The 24928-nt window shown below is 42.7% G+C and overlaps 1 protein-coding gene across 1 annotated transcript; it reads left to right on the plus strand.

The window, feature by feature from the left end:
- Positions 1–12032: 12032 nt before the first annotated feature.
- LOC111956093 (C-type lectin domain family 6 member A-like) lies at positions 12033–15071 on the plus strand. The gene is given in 6 exon segments (XM_024134737.2): positions 12033–12162; positions 12345–12437; positions 12663–12827; positions 13346–13497; positions 13957–14075; positions 14460–15071. Coding segments are annotated over 6 exon segments (777 nt in total). The 5' UTR covers positions 12033–12077; the 3' UTR covers positions 14623–15071.
- The last annotated feature ends 9857 nt before the right edge of the window (positions 15072–24928 follow it).

The following is a 24928-nucleotide window of genomic DNA, read 5'->3' on the forward strand; positions in this document are numbered from 1 at the left end:
ATCTGTTCCCCCTCACCAAAATGACAGCTCATCTTGCACTGATGGCCTTTTAGTGTGACATGGGATATCCAAGTTACAGTCATTCTGTGTGTCTGAACCCTTATTGAGTGTTGCTTTTACCATCCAAGTGAGTGAATTCTTCTTGTGCAGTTCTTCCATGTAATAGTTCAGCCATGCAGAGAGGGAGAGCGTGACAGAAAAGTCTGCGTCAAGTGTTTACTTTCCGAGGGACGATACTTCAGTTGTGAGATTAAAGTCAGACAGCTCCGCCACCCACGATGACCGGGGCATTGAGTCTGCTGTGTTAGTACATATGTCAAGGGTCTTATTATAACACTTGGTGTAGGACTGTCACAGCAGGGAGCATAGTCACTGCCCATTTGAGGGCGTCTCAAGGAGAGTCCACAAGTTTCCAGAGTGAAGCGTGATAGTTTCTCTCTGCTCGAGTCAGGGTGCGGGAGCCATCATCCACTGCTCTCAGTTTTCACTTGTCGTTGGTAAACTACACACCTCCAATCCCTCTTCAGAGGCATGCACACGATGCAGGATAAAGGCTCCTTGAAATCTGGGGTAAGCAAGCCAGTGGATTAGTCAACTTCACTCACACCAAGTGCTCTAATGACGCTCTAATGAGCATCCCCTTCCTATATCTACTTTCTGGTTGGGCAGAGCCTGTCCTGACTGCTATCAGTGCTACCTCTTGGATCCTTACTACTTCCCGGATGCTGTGGGTCTCCGACTTCAACTGCTAGTAAGGCACGTAGACTCATTTAAGCATGTTGTGATGAAGTTTTGTAGCATAACCCCTATAAGTACCCTATGAGAAGGCCAGTAGTCTCCCTCAGCTGCCGTCTCAGCTTTGATGGTGCCTGTTTACCAGTTCTTGCCACCTGCTACAGCGTCTTTAACATCCATTCTGTTAACCCTCAGCAGAAATGATTTTTTCCTAAATAACGGTACCTCATTCTTGAAATAGGTCATCACTTTATCAGCCCTGAGGGTTTAATACCCCATTTATTTGCTGCCTGAAGTACCTGACGGACATCTTCCACATGTTGTTCAAATCGACTAAAAATAAGACACATCAATCCAATATGGTATACAAGATTCTCTCTCTTATGACGCCTCTAAGGACTTTCCCTATCGCATTCTTTGTGTTTGTGAAGCGAGGGAGAACTGTTTTGATAATGCCAAAGGGAAATTCTATTCCATTCATAAAGGCCCACTATGCACGGTGCTGAAGGCAGTGGTATTTTTCCTGGACTCCTCTCCCCACATAAACGCCTTTCCTTGATTCCTAAAACTGTAAACCATGAGTTTCCTCAGCAACCCAAACCAATGCCAGTATTGTTCTCTGTATATCGGGTATTTGAGCGCCTGTCCAGAACAGTCTTTCTTGTTCAATCCCTGCATATACTCACACACGAACAGTTCTCTAAAACTCACCACTCTTTTTCACGTACACCGTGGACCAGAGGTGATGCATTATGACTGAAGTTGACTTCCTGTATGAAGTTTTTGTTTCAGGAGCCCCTGAATGTGTACTCTTTTCACCTCAGCATACATATGGGCGTGGCACACCGTTGTATCTCCTTTGCACTGTATGTGTTACAGTCAATCGTTATCTCCACTCTGAAGATTTTCAAATACACCCTATGTCCCATGTCATCTTGGTGGAACAAACAGCTGATTCCTCTTCTGAGCATCCGTTTGACTAATTCTTGTTGTCTTGCTCAAGTGCTGAACATCTACAGGTGGGTCCCACCACTCCATGTGACTGTTGTAGGGCAGGCCTCTGGTGGGGACTCTGTCCTGAACCTGTGCTACAGTAACCTTTTCTAAACTGGGCACAGACTGGGTGACACGCTACTACTTCTGTAATGTCTATCACCTGTTTGTCTTGGGTAAAGTATGTCATGTTTTTGGTAGTATTCACTACTGCAATGTCAACTTTTCGAGATGGCGTTTGATGTTTTCACAACCTGACGTTTGTAGTCAGGCCACAGATCACTCTCACGTCCGGTTCAAAATAACATAAGGTTCATCATTGAAGGGGACCTCTCTTGGATATCAGGGATGAAATCTAAATTTGGTTTTTCTCCACCTGGAATGACTAACGTCAACGTCCTGCCTGCTGTAACAGAGCATATCGCCTCCCGTTATCTGAGTTGCCTGAGCAGAGTTGAGTAGTCTTTGCCTTTCCTTGTCCTACATAAGTTAAAACTTCTCAGTCATCTTAAATGTATACATCCAACGCTGAGACTCACCTTGTTAACTTTTTGTTTAATATTCTCTTCACACTCATTTACATTAAATTAGGTTCTTCAGTATCTTTCATTGGACTAATATCAGGAACCTCAACTGTTTTCCTGCAATGACGTCAGCTTTGGGAATCAAGCAAACTAAACCATATGTCAATTGTCCCAACCCAGAAAAAGGAATTTCAGTGCATTTGGCTACGCATCAGATCCAGTTTCTCTGTATTGCCCATGATGTCTATTAGTGGTCTTATGTTGTAGTGCCCGTGGCAGATTACGTTTCTCCATTCCTCACTAGATGGATGAGCCGTGAGCCCCTGTTGTTCCTAGGCTAGGGTCTTTACGCACACGTCCAATAATAACGACTCAAAGCTTGACGGGTTTTTACCAATGAGCTGTGCTATATTAACAATGTCCTGTGGTAGCTGGCCCCACCTCTCTGTGTCATGACAAGGGGAGTTGGTGGTCAGTCTTACATGTAGGTTGGTGACCTGTTTCCAATGATGCTGTTGGCACACTTTGGAACAATAGGCAGGCTTTATGACACAAGGAAGCACAACATTAAACTGAGGTCTCGCTACTTTGCACTGCAACATGGATGAACTTAGTGTATCGAGGGTTCACTCCCCGTTTCCATGGTTTGACCCCAGGCGTTCCGTGATGTGCGCTTGCCCGCTGAATCCCTACATATCCTACTGCCATGGCTTATCTACTGAGCAACATTTGTAGGCACATGATGGCAAGTCTGTTGAACCAGTCTCAACAACTTTAGCATTTTGTTTTCCTCCCTGTTGGTTGGACTTGGTTTTCTGTTGGAGCGACTGTACTAATGAGGCTACTGAAAGGTCAGTTTTTCGAGATTCGCTTCACATTGCTCTCATCAATTTTAGCTCAGGACGGATTATATTTCTTTTGTTTTTGACTTGTGGTCTGTGAGGGCATCTGCTGTGCACATTCCTCTCCGCTATCCCCGGTTATCCCAACCTCACTCTCTGTACTGCGTTCAACTCGTGTGGTGTGACTTACGTGAAAATCCACTGGCCTTTTGCAAGTCGTTCGCGTTTTCATTGCCCTGGGCAAATTAGCATTTTCTCAAGAACAGTTCATCACTGGTGTTAATATTCTGGAGATGCACTCATCTCTGACATTATCATTTGTTAATCCTGTAACAATGGCCTGCAGGCATTGGCTCTTGACTAACTCTGTCCATATTTCAGTCCTGATTGGGCATAGCTGAGGCTGACAACACTTTCCCGTCTCAGGTCAAAGACTCGGACTAAGGAGTCCAAGGCAGACTCTCCCGCTCTTATGTTGCTTTAGTCGAATTAGTGATACAGTTCAGCAGCATCCCTTACTTTCTGCAATAATATGTCCTCCAAAGATTTGCCTTCAGTGTGTAGAGTGGTCCATGTCATGTTGTTTTCCCTCCATCTTTAAGCCCTGGCTCACAGCTCTGATTAGCTGCTTCTAGTCATTCTAATTCATGGTACCCCTCTTCTCCCTCCATTTTCAAATCTGATGTTGTAGGGTGCCGAAGCTGAGCTTATCTTTCTGATTCTGATCCTATCTGTCCATGGATTTTAACAGTCTTTCATAAATGGACACCTCACTCCATTCTCTCTCTGGGCGGGGTGCCCTTCTGGAGCTGAGAACACTTCTCTGCTGGGCTGAGGAGCCCCTCCCTCTTCTGTTTCGGTTCTGCTGCAGCTCCGTCTCTCTACTGGGTTCGCTGTCCACTTGTATCGTTGGCACCGCTGGCTGGGACTGTAGGCAGACTTTTCACAGTAATCTCAGAGTCGATATTCCTTTTGGATTTCATCTTTCAGTTGAAAGCAGCCAAGACATTCCTCATTCCTCTGCATTCCATTAAATCCTCCTCTCACAGTAATCTTCCATCATTGCGCACGCAAAAGCTCGATGGCTTCTTTCTTTTTACTTCAGTCACTACACTTCCTAATCCACAGTACAGACAAGTGCCGTAATTGTACTCAGTAAAGCTCCAATAAACTCTTCGATTCATCAACAACATTTCCCTCTCTCATATTGTCCTAACTCCGGCGTCGGCAACAACGACTAATTGCAGAAAATGGCAAAGATAGCTACAAATCCACGTTTTGGTGGTTTTAGTCACCGCTAACTAGCTCAGCTAGCTACTCTCCCAAATGTCTCTACTCGTTGATCTCGTTTACCAGGAGACATCACGGGCGCGGTGCTCACATGAAAAATGAAATCTCAGCAGTGCCTCCAAATTTGTTTACCCCCGTGTTCTAATGGGTTACCTATCTCCAGGACCTGCAGTGCCCCCCCTTGATGATTCCCTCTACACCCCAGTGCCTTATTTGTTGACTTCTGTAACAAGTAAAAGCTTGGTTTTTCATGTATGTTAAACATTAGAAGCCTACTCCTAAGTTTGCTTTATTCATAGCTTTAGCATCTCCAACCCGGATGTCTTAGTCGTGGTGAAATTTTTTAGACAACACACCAAAGACCCCAGAGACATGTCCATTCCCTAAACCTATAACAGATTTTCACGCACCAAGCATATAAAACTGCCAAAGGGGCGGTGTTGTGCAATCTAACTGCAGAGATAAGCCTGTCAGAGTTTCTATGTGTGACTATCCAGTCTGTACGCAAAATAATTTTGAGCATTACTTCTAAAAATTCACCTTTCCCAGAAACAAGTCTCTCACGCGTTGCCCGCTTGCTATTAGACACCCCTCTGCCCCCCAGTGTGCCCTGGACACATATGTGAATTGATTGCCCACCATCTTATCTCTGAGCTCGTGCTCTAGGTGACCTACTGGGTACATGCTTAACACCCCGGCCATGCCCTCGAACTCTAAGCTGATTGCCCCTCAATCCTCATCACCAAATTCAATCATGAACCTACAGGTACCACCCAAATCCGTAAACACGGGCACTCCTCATGGATATCCATCCTACTAACTCGCCCTCACAAATACTCCTCTGAGCTTTTTCAGACAAAGATCTCAAGCAATCACTGCCTCATTGCCTGCATCCGTAATGGGTCTGCGGTCAAACGCCAACCCTCATCACTGTCAAACGCTCCCTTAAACACTTCAGGCGAACGAGGCCTTTCTAATCGAAACCTGGGCCCGGCTAATCCTGGCATGACATTGACTCACTCCCGTCAGTAGAGGATGCTGGTTATTCTTTAAAAGTGCACTTCCATCACGCACTCTTAAATCAAGCAATGCTCCATTCCAAACATGGCGATGGCGACAGTGGTTGGAGGGGGCGACCGTCCTTTTTGTCGTTTGGACTGACCATAAGAACCTTGAGTAACATCCGTTCTGCAAACGACTTATTGCACGTCAAGCTCGTTGGGCGTTGTTTTTCGCTCGTTTCGAGTTCGTGAATTTCCTATCGTCCGGGGAATAAGAACACCAACGCCTGATCCGCTTATCCCGTCTCTTTAGTTCTTCTGTGGCTTCTACCGACCCGGAGGGGATTCTCCCTGAAGGGCTGTGTTGTCCGGGTTGACTGTCTGGGGAATTGAGAGACAGGTAAAGCAAGCACTCACTCACACTGCGTCGCCGCGCGCTTGTCCTAGTAACCTTCTGTTCGTTCCTGTCTCTACTCGTCTGGCTGTTCTTCAGTGGGCTCACTCTGCCAAGTTAGCTGGCCACCACGGCGTTCGGAGGTACGCTTGCTTCTATTCGCCAGCGGTTTTGTGGCCTACTCAGGAGCGGGACACGCCGCCGTTTCGTGGCTGCTTGTTCGGACTGCGCGCAGACTAAGGTCAGGTAACTCTCCTCCTGCCGGTCGTCTCAGACCGCTTCCCATTCCTTCTCGACCATGGTCTCACATCGCCTTAGACCTTTATTACGGTCTGCCTTCGTCTGCGGGAAGACTGTGATTCTTAACGGTTAATCGATAAGGTTCTCTAAGGCGGCACATTTCATTCCCTCTCGCATAAGCTTCCTTCCGCTAAGGAGACGCACAAATCATCATTGAGAATGTGTTCAGAATTCATGGCCTCCCGTTAGACGCCGTTTCAGACAGAGGTCCGCAATTCACGTCACAGTTTTGGAGGGAGTTCTGTCGTTTGATTGGTGCTTCCGTCAGTCTCTCTTCGCGGGTTTCATCCCAGTCTAACGGTCAAGCAGAAAGGGCCAATCAGTCGATTGGTCGCATATTACGCAGCCTTTCGTTTCGAAACCCTGCGTCTTGGGCAGAACAGCTCCCCTGGGCTGAGTACGCTCACAACTCGCTTCCTTCGTCTGCTACCGGGCTATCTCCGTTTCAGAGTAGTCTTGGGTACCAGCCTCCTCTGTTCTCGTCCCAGCTCGCCGAGTCCAGCGTTCCCTCCGCTCAGGCTTTTTGTCCAACGTTGTGAGCGCAACCTGGAGGAGGGTCAGGTCTGCACTTTGCGTTACAGGGCGCAGACTGTGAGAGCCGCCAATAAACGTAGGATTAAGAAGTCCTAAGGTATTGTCGCGGTCAGAGAGTGTGGCTTTCCACTCGTAACCTTCCCTTACGACAGCTTCTCGCAAGTTGACTCCGCGGTTCATTGGTCCGTTTCCGTGTCTCTCAGGTCGTCAATGCTGTCGCTGTGCGACTGCTTCTTCCGCGACATCTTCGTCGCGTCCACCCTGTCTTCCATGTCTCTTTGTCCAGAGCCTTTTCTTCGCGCCCCCGTTCGTCTTCCCTCCCCCCCCCGTCCTTGTCGAGGGCGTCTCCTATTTACAAGGTACGGAGGATCATGGAATGCGTTCTCGGGGACGTGGTCACCCAGTACTTAGTGGATTGGGAGGGTTTACGGTCCTGAGGAGAGGAGTTGGTTCCATCTCGGGACGTGCTGGACGCGTTCGTTGATTGATGATTTCCTTCGTTGCCGCCAGGGTCCTCCTCGAGTGCGCAGGAGGCGCTCGGTGAGTGGGGGGGTACTGTCCATGTTTTGTCTTTGATCATCATGTCTTGTCCCTGTGCTTCCCTCTGCTGGTCTTATTAGGTTCTTTCCCTCTTTCTATCCTCTCTCTCCTCCTCCCTCTCTCCCTCTCCCGCTCTCTTCTCTCTATCGTTCCGTTCCTGCTCCAGCTGTTTCTCATTCTCCTAACGACCTCATTTACTCTTTCACACCTGTCCCTATTTTGCCCTCTGATTTAGAGTCCCTATTTCTCCCTCTGTTTTCCGCTTCTGTCCTTGTCGGATTCTTGTTTGATGTTTGCTGTCCTGTGTCCTTGTTCCGCCCTGTCGTGTTTTTGCCTTCTTCAGATGCTGCGTGTGAGCAGGTGTCTATGTCAGCTACGGCCTGTGCCTCCCTGAAGCGACCTGCAGTCTGTGGTCGCGTATCCAGTCGTTCCTCTCTACTGACGAAGAGGATTTCAGTTTCCTGTTTTGGATTTACCTTTGATAGATCCAGGAGAATCATTGTTTTGTTTGATACTGGATTACTGGAATAAAGACTCTGTTTCTATTACGTCGCTTTTGGGTCCTCATTCATCAGCATAACAATTTGAGTCAATTGGAGGTGTACCTGTGGATGTATTTCAAGGCCTACCTTCAAACATAGTGCCTATTTGCTTGACATCATGGGAAAACCAAAAGAAATCAGCCAAGACCTCAGAAAAAAATTGTAGACCTCCATAAGTCTGGTTCATCCTTGGGAGCAATTTCCAAACACCTGAAGGTACCACGTTCATCTGTATAAACAATAGTTTGCAAGTATAAACACCATGGGACCACGCAGCTGTCATACCGCTCAGGAAGGAGTTCTGTCTCCTAGAGGAACGTACTTTGGTGCGAAAAGTGCAAATCAATCCCAGAACAACAGCAAAGGACCTTGTGAAGAAGTTGGAGGAAACAGGTACAAAGGTAACTATATCCACAGTAAAACGAGTCCTATATCCACATAACCTGAAAGGCTGCTCAGCAAGGAAGAAGCCACTGCTCCAAAACCGCCATAAAAAAAGCCAGACCACGGTTTGCAACTGCACATGGGGACAAAGATCGTACTTTTTGGAGAAATGTCCGCTGGTCTGATGAAACAAAAATAGAACTGTTTGGCCATAATAACCATCGTTATGTTTGGAGGAAAAAGGGGGAGGCTAGCATGCCGAAGAACACCATCCCAACCGTGAAGCACGGGGGTGGCAGCATCATGTTGTGGGGGTGCTTTGCTGCAGGAGGGGCTGGTACACTTCACAAAATAGATGGCATCATGGGGCGGGGAAATTATGTGGATGTATTGAAGCAACATCTCAAGACATCAGTCAGGAAGTTAAAGCTTGMTCGCAAATGGGTCTTCCAAATTGTCACGTTCGTGTGTAGAGATGGACCAAGGCGCAGCGTACGTAGAGTTCCACATATTTTATTACAGAAAGTGAAACTTAGAAAAAACCAAAACAATAAAGAATAAACGAACCGTGACGACAATGCAGTGCTCATAGGCAACTAAACATAATCATTCAAACAATAACCCATAACCCACAGGTGGAAAAATGCAACTTAAGTATGATCCCCAATTAGAGACAACAATTACCAGCTGCCTCTAATGGGGAATCATACACAAACCTCAACATAGAAAATTAAACCCAGAACCCCACATAGAAATAATAAACTAGACTAAAACCCCTAGTCACGCCCTGACCTACTCTACCATAGAAAATATAGGCTTTCTATGGTCAGGACGTGACACAAATGGACAATGACCCCTAGCATACTTCCAAAGTTGTGGCAAAATGGCTTAAGGACAACAAAGTCAAGGTATTGGAGTGGCCATCACAAAGCCCTGACCTCAATCCTATAGAAATTTGTGGGCAGAACTGAAAAAGCATGTGCGAGTAAGGAGGCCTACAAACCTGACTCNCTGTCCCAACTCTACCTTTCACACAAAAATGTTAGAGGACAATTTTTTTTACTACTGTGTTGTACACACGCGCAACTGATAAACATTCCATTTTATTTTTCAGATCAATTTAGCTCTACAAATATCAACTGATCAACATTCAACTGGATTGTATTTCTATCAGTGTGTCTGCAATGGCTGACAGGTTTTATGAAACACCAGAGTTGAAGTTGTGGACATGAGCCCGCATAAATGCAGGTTAACTGCCTGTCAGGAGGTCTAAGGTAATGCTGACATCCCCATTGTATCTTGTGGTTTASAGTAAGATTTACCTGACAAATGGAGCTCTGATCTAGATCCAGGCTATTTCCGTGTTGTCATAGCATACACATGCTCTTAAATACATTCACACATGAATGCACATGCACTCAAAATAGCTTGGGGAAGGGAAACAATTCTGTAATGCTCTAAAATGCTTATATTCAAAGGCAACTTCATCTAATGTTGGTTTTTATTAATTGGGTCCTATGTTTTTTATGCATGTAAAATGCTTATAAAAATAGATAAAAATATAGCCTGTCTTGAATATCAACTGTCAAATGACAAACAAATACAAACCATTTCTTTTTTTTGTAAATATAAGGCATTTTACACAACACATCCTTTCCTTGACTGTCCTTTCACTATGGCCATCCCTTTTCTGTCTGTAAAGCATTCAAATCAGGAATTGATTCAGTTGTATTTGCTTACTCACCCCCATTTCACTGTAGGCTATTAAGTTCAGAATGGCTATGTCTCATTGAATTACACGAACGCTGATCGTAAAAGGGTCATCTGTTGTTGCCATGGTGATAGTATAGCACTTGGCTGGACATGCCCCCTGACCACTAATAGTCAATACAACCATAACAGTACACAACAATTACAGTGGGTTACATCTACATTTGTAGATATTTGTTAATGTGAGAGGACATAGTGGTCTGGATTGTTTTTTAAGAGTTTATAATGCCAAGTTGAGCATTAAAAACTCATGCTCCCATTTTCCTGTTAGTGGGCCAAATGTATGTGAATAAAAATAAAAATTATGTTTCTCATTTGTTACAAATAAAATAACTATTTATTAATGAATACTAATACAACTGGTTATAATTCAGGTTAAACATAGCATTGAATGCAGTTGTATAACCAAGATCTGTGTTGCTTCGATAAAGTTTGCTTAATCTCGCCTTTGGTATACATTTTAATCTGTACATAAAGACACACTCAATAGATATTTTTTTTCTTGTCTGTAAATATTGAACAACCTTTTATTTATTAATTTTTGTGTGTTTGGTCAAAAGTCCCTTTCCTTTGTGTGTAAGCCAAAAATGTCAAATGAATTGTAAAACTTAAATGAGGAATACATGCATTAACTCTGTTAAATATGTTTAAATAAAATCGAGATTTTGAATAAAATGATTGCGTATCTCATGAATGGATATTTCATGTAATTTCTTTCATTGCTGGTCTTACCCTGCAAAGGCTGGTGCTGGTCCAAGCTTTTGCTCCAGTCAAGCAGTAACACTTCTAATTAAAGCATTGAATAAAGACTGTTAATATTTGTTAAAACTGTGATTAGTAGAATCAGATGTGTTACTGCTTTGATGGAGCAAAAGCTTGCGCCCACACCAGCCCTGTCAAGGTAAGATTTCTAAACACAGAGCATGCTGGGAAGGGCAGCTACTGCTATATTGCTTACACATATCCAGTCCCTTTACAGATCTGTGAACACCTAACGGGTAAAGGATGGGAGGCCTACATACAAAGGAAGCAGAGGCATGATGATCAATCAAGTCCACCTTGTTGGCCACAAGAGGGCGTGAGTTGCCTTTGGAAGGTGTTCTGTATGTTCAGTAGCCTATATCGTCATGACGGTTTATAGACCAATAAAAGTCAAAGTTAGAACGCTGCAGCTTTGTTTTGAATGCTTTAAAGAGGCAAGCAGCACAYCAGCAAAGATCCTATATCATATAAAATCAACAAGATTAGAAGAACAAAGTATACGAAATACATTTACTTTTGGCAAGGCTTGGGCTCCAATATAGGCTAGGTTTGGAATAACAATGCTACAGGTCCTCATCTTTTTAAGGAATGAACTGTAGCCTATTTTAACTCACAATATTAACTGTAGCCTCAGCTCTGTAAAGTATGTTTTTCTTTCTTCGTATGGCACTTTCAAACCCCCAGGGATGTCCTATGCCTTGATATTTGCCTGTGTCGAGAACTGAGAGCTGATAAGCGTGCAGAGGGTGCGTGCTGTTGGAAGAATTCAAATCCTGTGGCTGCCGGTCTTAACTGGCTGGTGATTATCATTTGGCAAAACAAGACTCTCATACAGCCTACACATTGGTCCGCTTAAAAGCATACCATAGCACCTAAGCCGCGTCGGTTGAAACAGATATGATTATGGATTATTGAGGATAAGGGGATAAGATTTTTTTTTGAAATGCAACACTGTAGGTGTCAAAGTATAGATAAGCTCTGCATTTTAAAACAATAGCAGTTATCAAAGCATGGAGGGCATTTGAATAGAAGTCTTGTGGCTGGACATTGCATTCTGTTATGGCATACATACTGATTGCTGACCTCTTTATTTTGGGCACCATGTTGAATTGACAACACCTAGAGACCAGGGCCAGGTTTCCCAAAAGCATCTTAAGGCTAAATCCAGTTTAGAACCATAGGATCCTTAAGATGTTTTGGGAAACGGGCCCTGGAGAACCACAGATATTCTTCACAGAAACGTCACAACAAGCTATGTCGAGTTTTTACAAGTTGTCCACAAACATCACAACAGAATAAGGGTGTTTGACCATGATCAAAACTTTTCCTGCCTAACAGGTTTGCTATCAAATGTACTTTGCATGAAGCTAAGGGTGACATACCGTCTCAACGCTCATTTGGGAGGTGGAACTCAGCAGAGCTGGATCTATTTTCAGTCTCCAGCAGTGTCCTACTGCTTCGGGGGAATGGGAGTCATAAGACCAGTGGAGAATGGGACATCTGGACCAGGCTTGCTACATCCTAAAAAGARGGWGGGGTCAACAGAGAGAGGTGATGCCATTATCATAAAGTGATAGCACATTTTTATCCATAAACAAAAGCTCAGCTCAAATTCAAGTCTGGATTATTGCCTGTTTGATGTCTAAACATAATGACATAATGCTGTACTTTTTGTGTGTGAAATATGTCTATAGTGACATTAATGTCTGTGGCTGAACTATTCCCCCTCTCAGATTGGTGGTACACCCAGTACAGACAGTTATCACATTACCTGGCCCTGCTCTGTTTTCTACTGACCATGGCCACACTCCTACAGACCTTTTACTGTGAGTTTTATTTGGTCATCATTTTGAATTGAACAGGTTCAAGGATCAGAAATAGGAGTCCACTGATTTACATTGTTATTGAAGGTCAACACTTAAGGTTTAAACCCTAACTTGATCATTTAATTATAATTGTCTCCCGATGCTACCTCATCCTCACATTGCCCTTTCACTGTTTTGTATCCATCGCAATGGGGTCGCGGGGGGGTGGGGGGGGGCGTGATGCAGTGGTGCAGATCACCTTGGTCTTCCAATCCCAGTCCACCTTGCAGGAGGTCAGACTCAAAGACCTGACTCAGAAGCTGAACACCCTGAACCACTCCTACCTCCTCCTCTTCCACAAGTARCCAGCACTCAACCAGTACTGTCCCATCACCAATAGCAGCACCAATGGTGAGCACACGTTCAGGTTGATCAAACTCTTGCTATGAAGCCATTCATTATGAAGAGTTTTGCGTGAGTTTGCATAGTCCTGCGATCTGTGAGCTTTTAGCCGGGACATGGAGGATGGCCTACTGGAAATACTCRCATCCAATGGCCTGTTTGATATATGGACAGGCAGACAAAAGATGGGGAAGGATCACCAGGATCAACCTAAAATTCCAAAATGGCCGATAATGACAAGAGTGGTGCAAATTGGATACTATCACACTAGGCCTAGGCTCTTGGCCTGGCATCCTAATAACAGCATTGCTTTAGCTATTATCAGATCATATTGTAACACAATATATAATCAGCACTTGATGGTTTTAAGAGTATTTCTATTGGTGTATTTAGGAAATATTTTAATTATACAGCTGATCCTATAGAGATGTAAAAACCTGTTACATGGGGGACCTGTTTCACCCCTGTTCACCTTTACCCCTATAACATTGACTAAGCTCTGGCGTAACCTTCCACCTGTTTCGCAGAACGCGAGTGCAGGCCGTGCCCAGAGGGATGGGAGTCTTTTGGGGAGAGATGCTACCTCTACACCCATGACAGACTGGACTGSATTTCCAGCCAGTACCACTGCCTATCTGTAGGGGGCAACCTTGCCATGGTGAAGAGTGAGGAGGAGCAAGTATGACAGCCATGAACCCAATCACCCAATGATGTCGATACATATTAAGGTTTCTTTGGAGGAATGTAATTGTAACCTATTTCTCAATTCTGTAATATCACATTTGGATCTCATTTGAATCAAGAGATTATTTAGAACCTAAATCATGATAAATCAAAATCCTCACAGAAATCCTGTGCTTTGGCAGTAAATGGAGAACTGAGATTTACTGAGAATTACCTGGAACTATTGCCAATAAATAGGCTGCTCCGTCACTCAAAGCTGCGGTATTCCTTTATACAGTAGGCCTAATACAGACACAAACATAATCTAAGATCAGTCATTCATGTTTAGACATTCACTGTGCAATTCAGTACATTTGACCCTCTCAGTTAAAGTTAAGAATAGATTTAGGAGTTATACGAAAGTGTGGTGCCGTGTCTATTCGAGGCATCCATCTGAGTGTTGCATGTCTCTCAGATTTTTCTGTGGAAGAGAGCCAAGGAGTTGAGCCAGGGAGACTCCTACTGGATCGGCTTGAGGAATGGTAACCCAGGCGGGGCCTGGCACTGGGTGGACGACTCCCCGGTGGAGAAGGGGTAACTTAAAATCTTAACTTAAAGTTACAGAAGAGTTGCCTCTGAGGATAGTCTTGACGCTAAACGTTTGGATCTCAATTCTATTAGTTTGGCGTGGAGTCCTGAATCGAGACTGGATTACATTACCTCAAATCACAGTACCATATGAGGATACTTACTGTGTGAGGTCTCGTTGAAGAGATATTGGACTAGTTAAGCTCATGAAGACAGCGTATTCATTGCCATATGTCCATTTCATTTGATGAAATTCCATGTATGATGCATTACTGATGTATTACTCTGCATTGATGGTTATTTGACAAAGTAACCAAATGTATCTACAGTACATGGTCTTTTTTTTTTTTTTTAAAGCACAAACTGATGGAGTCTGTGTTACCTCTACAGGTTTTGGGACATATTTTGGGATCACGAGCCAGAGAAGGGGGACACCAGGGAACTGTGTGCCCGGCTGTCGCCAGGAGACAGCCACAGGGCCAGTTGGTACGCCACCATGTGCAAGAACAGCCTGAAGAGCGTCTGTGAGAGGACCCAGGGCACCCTGCAGTGACAGACCATATCTCAGAAGAGGAGAGAAAGGGGAAGGGAGAGGGTAGTCAGAGTCAGTGCAGTTTGGTTGCATTAAATATCTTTTAACTGTCTTTTGATGTATGGTATTGGTAATTATGCAATGTATGTACAACTGAAATACATAACGAAATACCTATGATTTGTCATTTTCTCTTGCTGGTGGATGTGGGGGTTTGCACATTGAAAATTAAGTTGCTGTAAAATTGCTAGCCTACATCCATTTTTTGACTTTTAAATTAAGAATATAAACCCATTGATTCTCTAAGTATTCACACCCCTTGACTTTTTCCAAAATGTGTTGTGTTACAGCCCAAAATTCAAATGTATTGAAGTGTAGATGTTTTTGTCACTGGAATATACACAATCATTTTACAAATTATTTAAAAATGGAAAGTGGAAATGTCTTCAGTCAATAAATATTCAACCCTTTTGTTTTGCAAGCCTAAATAAGTTCAGGGATAAAAAAGTGCTTAACAAGTCACATAATAAGTTGCATGGACTCACTCTGTGTGCAATAATACTGTTTAACATGATTTTTTAATTACTACAGTATCTCATCTCTGTACCCCACACTCTGTCCCTCAGTCGAGCAGTGAATTTCAAACACAGATTCAACCACAAAGACCAGGGAGGTTTTCCAAAGTCTCTCAATTTTTTTTAAATTTAAATTTAAAAGCAGATTGAATATCCCTGGTGAAGTTATTAATTACACTTTGGATGGTGTATCAATACACCCAGTCACTACAAAGATACAGGCGTCCTTCCTAACTCAGTTGTCGGAGGGGAAGGAAACCTCTCAGGGATTTCACCATGAGGCCAATGGTGACTTAAAAACAGTTACAGAGTTTAATGGCTGTGATGGGAGAAAACTGAGGATGGATCAACAACATTGTAGTTACTCCACAATACTAACCTTATTGACAAGAGTGAAAAGAATGAAGCCTGTACAGAATAAAAAATATTACTAAACATGCATCCTGTTTGCAGCAAGGCACTAACGTAATACTGCAAGAAATGTGGCAAAGCAAAACTTTTTTTCCTGAATACAAAGTGTTATGTTTGGGGAAAATCRTTATTTTCAAGGATAGTGGTGGCTYCATCATGTTATGGGTATGCTTGTAATTGTTAAGGACTGGGGTGTTTTTCAGGATAAATAAACATAATGAAGCTAAGCATCCTAGAGGAAAACCTAGTTCAGTCTGCTTTCCACCAGACACTGGGACATGAATTCACCTTTCAGTAGGACAATAACCTAAAACACAAGGCCAAATCTACACTGGAGTTGCTTATCAAGAAAAGAGTTGCCGAGTTACAGATTTGACTTAAATCTGTTGTCTAGTAATGATCAAAAACCAATTTGACAGAGCTTGAATAATTTTTTAAAGAATAATGTGCACATATTGTACAATCCAGGTAGAGACTTGCCCAGAAAGTCTCAAAGCTGTAATTGCTGCCAAATGTGATTCTAACATGTATTGACTCAGGGGTGTCACTACTTATGTGAATGTTAATTTCTGTATTTCATTTTCAATAAATTTGCAAACATTTCAAAAATATATAATCACTTTGTCATTATGGGGTATTGGGTGAGAAAACAAATCTATTGAATCCATTTTGAATGCAGGCTGTAACACAACAACGCTTTGAATAAGACAAGGGGTATGAATACCTTCTGAAGMCATTGTAACTTATGAATGCCTCATGAGCTGAACTACCCCATCAGAACCCAAAATATAAGTTTGTTTTTTAACTCCATTGTTTGTAACAATGGAATTATAAACAAACACTGTCGGCCTATAGCCGCAAAACATAGCTACAAGTTGAAAACTATCATTTTGATATTATTTTATCTAACCTTTGTTTCAACAGGGAGTCTGATTGAGACCAAGGTATCTTTCACAATGGAGCTCTGTATTTGACAATTTAACACATTTAACACATATCCATATAAAATACAAGAGACTAGAAAAATACTAAACTACAGACACACTCAAGAAAAACAATCACGTTCTTCAACAAAGTCATCGACCAACATTTTGAACTGCCTGAGAGGCACCAACGTGTCTAGCTTAAGGGAACTCTGAAGATCGTTCCATACATGGGGTGCATAGAAACTAAAGGCTGTTTTTCCATTCGCTCTAGCAACACACTGAATTTCCAGAGTCAGCATCCCTGTGATTCCCACTGGGTCAGAAGTTTACATACACTAAGTTGACTGTGCCTTAAACAGCTTGGAAAATTCCAAGCTTCTGATAGGCTAATTGACATAATTGAGTCAATTGGAGGTGTACCTGTGGATGTATTTCAAGGCCTACCTTCAAACGTAGTGCCTATTTGCTTGACATCATGGGAAAATCAAAAGAAATCAGCCAAGACCTCAGAAAAAATTGTAGACCTCCATAAGTCTGGTTCATCCTTGGGAGCAATTCCAAACAACTGAAGGTACCACGTTCATCTGTATAAACAATAGTTCGCAAGTATAAACACCATGGGACCACGCAGCTGTCATACCACTCAGGAAGGAGACGCGTTCTGTCTCCTAGAGGAACGTACTTTGGTGCGAAAAGTGCAAATCAATCCCAGAACAACAGCAAAGGACCTTGTGAAGATGTTGGAGGAAACAGGTACAAAGGTAACTATATCCACAGTAAAACGAGTCCTATATCCACATAACCTGAAAGGCCGCTCAGCAAGGAAGAAGCCACTGCTCCAAAACCGCCATAAAAAAAAGCCAGACCACGGTTTGCAACTGCACATGGGGACAAAGATCGTACTTTTTGGAGAAATGTCCTCTGGTCTGATGAAAACAAAATAGAACTGTTTGGCCATAATGACCATCGTTATGTTTGTAGGAAAAAGGGGGGAGGCCTTGCATGGCGAAGAACACCATCCAACCGTGAAGCACGGGGGTGGCAGCATCATGTTGTGGGGGTGCTTTGCTGCAGGAAGGGGCTGGTACACTTCACAAAATAGATGGCATCATGGGGCGGGGAAATTATGTGGATGTATTGAAGCAAACATCTCAAGACATCAGTCAGGAAGTTAAAGCTTGTCGCAAATGGGTCTTCCAAATTGTCACGTTCGTGTGTAGAGATGGACCAAGGCGCAGCGTACGTAGAGTTCCACATATTTTATTACAGAAAGTGAAACTTAGAAAAAAACCAAAACAATAAAGATAACGAACCGTGACGACAATGCAGTGCTCATTAGGCAACTAAACATAATCATTCAAAACAATAACCCATAACCCACAGGTGGAAAAATGCAACTTAAGTTATGATCCCCAATTAGAGACAACAATTACCAGCTGCCTCTAATGGGGATCATACACAAACTCAACATAGAAAATTAAAACCCAGAACCCCACATAGAAATAATAAACTAGACTAAAACCCCTAGTCACGCCCTGACCTACTCTACCATAGAAAAATATAGGCTTTCTATTGTCAGGACGTGACACAAATGGACAATGACCCCTAGCATACTTCCAAAGTTTGTTGCAAATGGCTAGGACAACAAATCAAGGTATTGGAGTGGCCATCACAAAGCCCTGACCTCAATCCTATAGAAATTTGTGGGCAGAACTGAAAAAGCATGTGCGAGTAAGGAGCCTTACAAACCTGACTCAGTTACACCAGCTCTGTCAGGAGGAATGGGCCAAAATTCACCCACTTATTGTGGGAAGCTTGTGGAAGGCTACCCGAAACTGTTGACCCAAGTTAAACAATTTAAAGGCAATGCTACCAAATACTAATTGAGTGTATATAAACTTCTGACCCACTGGGAATGTAACGAAAGAAACAAAAGCTGAAATAAATCATTCTCTCTACTATTATTCTGACATTTCACATTCTTAAAATAAAGTGGGTATCCTAACTGACCTAAGACTTGGAATTTTTACTAGGATTAAATGTCAGGAATTGTGAAAAAACGGAGTTTAAATGTATTTGGCTAAGGTGTATGTAAACTTCCGATTTCAACTGTACTTCAATAGGTGCGTGAAGATGTCAGGAATTGTGGGAGTTTCCCACGCAACGTTAAAGAGACTACCTACTTACWGATAGAGCAAGTAGTGGTGAGTGCAAAACCTGTCACCTGTGATAAATTGAAGTGCACTATGGAAACACTGCCTTCATGTAAATGATGTCACCATAGTCTACAACAGGAAGAAATGTTGATTGCATTCTACTATTTAGTGATATTCATMACCTATTTCTATAGAAGGGCATGTTTATCCTCAGTTTCTTACAGTAACTGTCCAGTGTTTCCAGATTTCTATGAAATATGACTTATAATTCATTACAATACGAGTGAAATAGTTTTCATTACAAGAAAATGGTAATTAAATATGTTAAAAATCTGCTTTTCTATGTCGGAATGGTGAGGGCATATAACATTTATAAAAAATATTCATGCAAGTAGACTGCTGATTGGCCATTGACATCATCCTCTGTGAGGAGCATTTTTAAAACGTCTATTTGAGATAAAAGTTTTAGTTGCGGCCAACAATATTATTTGGGTACGGGTTAAAAGTTCAGTTTTCACTGGACAGTTATTTTAGCTAACTTATCAATATGCTTTTTAAAAGACTACTTATGGTCTATCCACATGCCCAGATATTTGTAAGCAAGAACACAATAAATGTGGTTATCATCTAAAGTACATAAGCTTAAATCATTAACCTCATTTTTACAAGCTCTAGAAAACGACATATGCTTAATTTTACATGCATAATGGATGGTCAATCCTTGCGTAATGGATGGTCAGTCCTTGCATAATGGATGGTCAGTCCTTGCGTAATGGATGGTCAGTCCTTGCATAATGGATGGTCAGTCCTTGCATCCATAGCTCTGTCTATCAATTTGAAAGTGCTAACATTTCTCCAGCCCCAACCCTTATCCATTTACAAAAACAGTGGAGGGGTCGTGCCTTTGTTATTGTTTAAAATGCAGATTGCCCCTTTAACTTCTTAATCCAGAAAGCCCAAATCTGCTCAAACAATCCTAAAACAAAGCAGCTATAATCATCAGCTTTTCAGATACAAAATATACTTATATTATTTCTCTGACTGAGGAAACAATAAAAGTTTCTGGCATTAGCTTGGTTTGAGATTCCCTAAAAACATGCCACTTCGATACAGCTACGACCTGAAGGGACTTGAAAAGTAACTTCTAGCCGTAGCTCCAGCGAAGTGATTGCAACCTGGTCTCAGAGCATTTCGTATGATTATGTATGTAAATCTGAGACATTCTATTTAGTATGACATGTTAGGTTTCATATGGTATGTATTAATATGTGGATGTCCATCACCCATTTCATATGATATGTTACGAATTACAATACATATTATATGTAATGAATTTGCGAAACGTACAATATGTTACGAATTCTAGCTAGTGGATAACATTAGCTAGGCTAGGGGTTAGAGTTAGGGTTGTGTTTAGGAGTTAGGTTAAAAGGTTAGGGTTAGGGGAAGGGTTAGCTAAAAGGGTTAAGGTTAGGGTTAGCTTAAAGGTTTAAGGTTAGGGTAAGGGTTGATACGATAGAGTGATTATGAAAATTTGTTGGGATTTGTGTAAATCATTGTTTTGATTAGTATGAATGTTTTGCAGATTGAAATCAGTCAAAATGTCTGACGTAATCGAAAAGTAAATCAAGAACTACAGAACGGCTCCTTTTAATCCCCGATTCCCCAACACTAACCAGACCCAAAACTGCTTCCAGAATCACCTGGGTAATAACCACAACACTTTCTACCTTTGTTTGCCATTCAGCGCCGTACACAGAGTTGTTTAGGCTAGGCCTATATGGCTCCGGTGCTGTTCTCCTTTCAAACGATAGACCTTATTCAAACTGGATATTCAAAGACTTTTATACATCTCACGGGCATATCATACGTTCACAGGCAAAGCTATTTTCTTTGCTAAACCAATGTATGCTTAAATAAGGGTTTTTGAAGAATGAATCAACTTCGGCTAGGGTTGGTCGATTTGTTTATTATCTGTTAGGTTGAACGTGAGGAAAGTTCAGCACAGTTTTGTTTTCCATAGACTTCTATAGACACTCCCGCTTCCCGTCCCACTAGCCTAGATTTCCAATCTGTAGCGTCGATAATCATCAAAACAACATGACATAGCTATCATTAAATCCAGTCAATAGTTACAATGATAATAGTCTCCATGTTTTCTWGTGCCAGGCCCACTCTGGGTGGTTGCCATGGCACTTGCTGAATTCAACTTGAGCTTTAACCAAAGCAGGTAAAGCTAGAGGTAGGTTCATGTCAATAGGTGACAGCTCAGTTGTTTCGGTTGTTTCACTTGCTCCTATGGTTTTGCTGCGTTGATACGGGTAACTGTGGGAATGCTTTGTTAGGATTAGCCTAAGTCTAGGCCTAACCCAAATGCTTAGTGGGCTCCTGCTTTTTAGTATTTTTTTAATCCTTTGTGATTCGCATTTTGGATTTATTTGGGCCATAATTAATACACAACATCATTTTCAGTGTGCACGGTATGAGGCCTCACCTTCCCTCTGTATTATGTAGCCTAGTACAATGTGAACACCTTAATTGTCAACTGACATCTAATTGTCAACAGACATTTTCAACTGTCACTGACCATAATGAGCACTCATCTACTCAAAATGCTATTGACTACTGTTGTTTCCCTACTAACTTGAATACTTGAAGTATCCTTGCGTATTAACTGCAAAATACTGGCACTGTAAAGGCTAAATTAATGAAAATATCCTCTTCGTCCGTTCAAATGCATTTTGTTAGTCAGCACTATGTCCCTTCCTCCGTCCAGACTTCCACAGATCTAACAAGGCTCTGTCAGACAAAGGCCAGGATGTTGCACCCTGTGAGTGGTACCAGAGAGTCTACACGAGCCTGTGCCCGTTGAGCTGGGTCCGTGTCCCTCGTTCACTCATTCTCTCTGCACCATACTGCCTTAGAGTTAGCTTTGAACACTCTAGTGTATATTCGCTTTCAATCATGTACCCGCTGAAGAGACCTCTATTCAAATCAGTGGTGCCAGTCATCAGTTATAAAAAAAAACTTGCTTGTTAATGCAAGGTTAAAGGTGATGTGGCTGGTCACAAATTTCAAGATGAATAGTTCATAGGGTTGCTTCCTACATATGTCTGGCACCATCTCCGATCTTAACTTAAAGAACATATTCTATCATGTTCTGCCAGATGGTCCTTGGGAGGAGGTCATGACGGCCTCCCCTCATATATTCACCTGGCAAAGGCAGGAACCAAGGATTGTTTATGAAATCAAAGACAAGATGAACATTTTCAAGACTGTTTCTTCACACAGTAAAATTTCCTTCACAAAAGTTTACAACATAGGTGCACACAGGTTGAGAGAAAAATGTGAGGTGCTACCCACAGAGTGCTGTTGAGGCTACTGTAGACCTTCAWTGCAAAATAGTATGTTTTTTTAAATATTTATTTATTTATTTATTTATTTTTATCCCATTTTCTCCCCAATTTTCGTGGTATCCAATCGCTATTAATTACTATCTTGTCTCATCGCTACAACTCCCATACGGGCTCGGGAGAGACGAAGGTCGAAAGCCATGCGTCCTCCGAAGCACAACCCAACCAAGCCGCACTGCTTCTTTAACACAGCGCGCCTCCAACCCGGAAGCCAGCCGCACCAATGTGTCGGAGGAAACACCGTGTACCTGGCCCCCTTGGTTAGCGCGCACTGCGCCCGGCCCGCCACAGGAGTTGCTGGAGCGCGATGAGACAAGGATATCCCTACCGGCCAAACCCTCCCTAACCCGGATGACGCTATGCCAATTGTGCGTCGCCCCACGGACCTCCCGGTCGCGGCCGGCTGCGACAGAGCCTGGGCGCGAACCCAGAGACTCTGGTGGCGCCACCCGGGAGGCCCCAAAATAGTATGTTTTAATCAGTTATTTGGTGACGTGATTATATTTAGTATAGTTTTATCTAAAATGGATAACTTTTTTAATGTTTTACAATTTTTATATTTCTGAAAATCACTGAGGAGGATGGTCCTCCCCTTCCTCCTCCGAGGAGCCTCCACTGCTATCCACAACCCGGTGGCCGTTGGTGGGAGGAGCTATAGGAGGATGGGCTCATTGTAATGGTTAGAATGGAATAAATGGAACAGCATTGAACATATGGAACCACACGTTTGACCATTTTCCATTTATTCCATTCTAGACAGTATAATCAGCCCGTAATCCTATAGCTCCTCCCACCAGCATCTGTCCCAACCTGTTGAAGACATTCTAAAGGATACCACTATTTTCTTCCACTAACACATCATAGCATGGGTTGGAAACAGTGTTTACAGGCCTATGTGTGCCTATGGTTGAACATTGATTGGCATGTGCGTTGCTAAAAGATACGTGTTCAACAGAAACTACAAAATGAAGTTGTTAGAACAATAAAATGAAATAAAATCCCTAAATGATGCAACTGACCATGGGGGTTGTAGGAAAGGAATTGCAATGAGGAAAGGGTCAATTACAAAAGAAAATTGCTCAGAGACTAAATACAGGCACAACCATTGGTGGTTTTAGGTATAGGCGACATAGGCAGCCGCCCAGGGCGTCATCTGGCCGGGGGCACCACGGGGCGCCCGCACAAAAAAGAATTGGAACTGTGACATTTGCGCGATCGGTTTTCTATCGCTCATTTGCACGTCACGTCAATGATATCATGTCACCGTGTGGGACTGTGTGTCAATTAACCTTGTCGGAGTGGGCGCCCTGATTTTAGTTTGTGAGCTAGGCAGGCTACTGCCTGGGAAGGTCTCCCACCCAGAAGTACGAGATGGGGAGGGGGGCGGGGGTAGGTTGACCCCAGGTCTCCCTACTGGAAGCCCGAGGTAGGGGGAGCGGTGGAATCTATCAAATAGCGCACCTCTAACTTTGTACAATAATAATGCAATTAGTAAAATCAGTCACACTATCAAATGCTACCAAATAAACCACAATTCATTCATAATACTGTGAATATATAGTTTCACATACATATTGTTGCATTTTTTTCTGGTTTGTGCCAAATCGTTAAGAATAATATAAAACCAGTCTGCACACCACCAAGGTGAATCGGTTTAGTATTGACTCTTGGTTGACAGTGTTGGGGGATGGGTAATGTATTGATGCTGGAGTGCCAAATCAACACAAATTCGTTTCTATTTGTCTTTGTTACTTCTTTTTGATATTTGTGAGTCTTATTTTTGTAGATATTTTTATATTTATATAGTTCTAAATGTTATGATTATATATTTGTGTTGTTCCAAATGTCTGAATAAAAATGACAGTTAGTGCAGAATGGTGCTTTTSTTTTGTTTGTTGGGGGGCGCTGAAGGGGGGGTTCGGACAGGGAGCCATACACTCTAGAACCGCCACTGGGCTCAACCTTTATTAAATTACCAGGATGATGAAAGGACACAACCTGGGCCAGTACCATCAAATTCAATTAACATTGATGCTGCAACATCAACTGTGTGTGCCATGTTACTCCAACACACATGTCAAAAGTATTTTTGGCCTGTATTGGCCAAAATATTGTAGGCCTTCTTTTATATTGAGAATAATGGGGCACTGTGTAAGGGAGCATTTACTTTGGCCTATGGTCTGAATAATTACTAAGAGCTTTGCTCTTTATTTGGTAACAAAGCCTACAAGTTAACAATGTAAATACTTATGAACAACATTTGTTTCATTCTGCTTGTACATGTTGACTGAATAACCCTGAGGCATGGGCTACTCTGTTATTATCCTCACACTGGGACACGAGATTTCTGACAGCCATGTGATGTAATACCCAATACAGTTATTTAGTTTCAGTCCAACTGGCTCTTACAAATTCTGCTTGAGAACAAGATACGGGAGTCAATTTATTCAGCATATGTCTATAAACCTTATTGTSGAACTGGCCTATGTTACAACTTCATCCATTTAAACAAATATTAGATGGGAAGAATAAGGTCGCACGAAAGCGCATCCAAATGGATGGATCACTATCCGTATCGCGTTCGGTGACAGGCGCGTGATGCGTTGCTTTGGTACACGCGTAGCTGCAGCAGCATACATCAGCTGATCACTCTCAAGGTCGACTTCGCAGAGCATCATGGGGAGGACACTGAATCCACTGGTTCTACCCGGGGACCGCTACATCCCCAACAACTAAAACAACGCTGGTTCACCATCACCACCTTAATAGGAGAATCACGCCTTTGCCCATGACGGCATAGCTGTCAGGAGATGCGATGCAAAATAGCGAGTCACGGATAAATCAGA

Source organism: Salvelinus sp. IW2-2015, linkage group LG31 (genome assembly GCF_002910315.2).
Source record: "Salvelinus sp. IW2-2015 linkage group LG31, ASM291031v2, whole genome shotgun sequence".
Taxonomy (NCBI): domain Eukaryota; kingdom Metazoa; phylum Chordata; class Actinopteri; order Salmoniformes; family Salmonidae; genus Salvelinus; species Salvelinus sp. IW2-2015.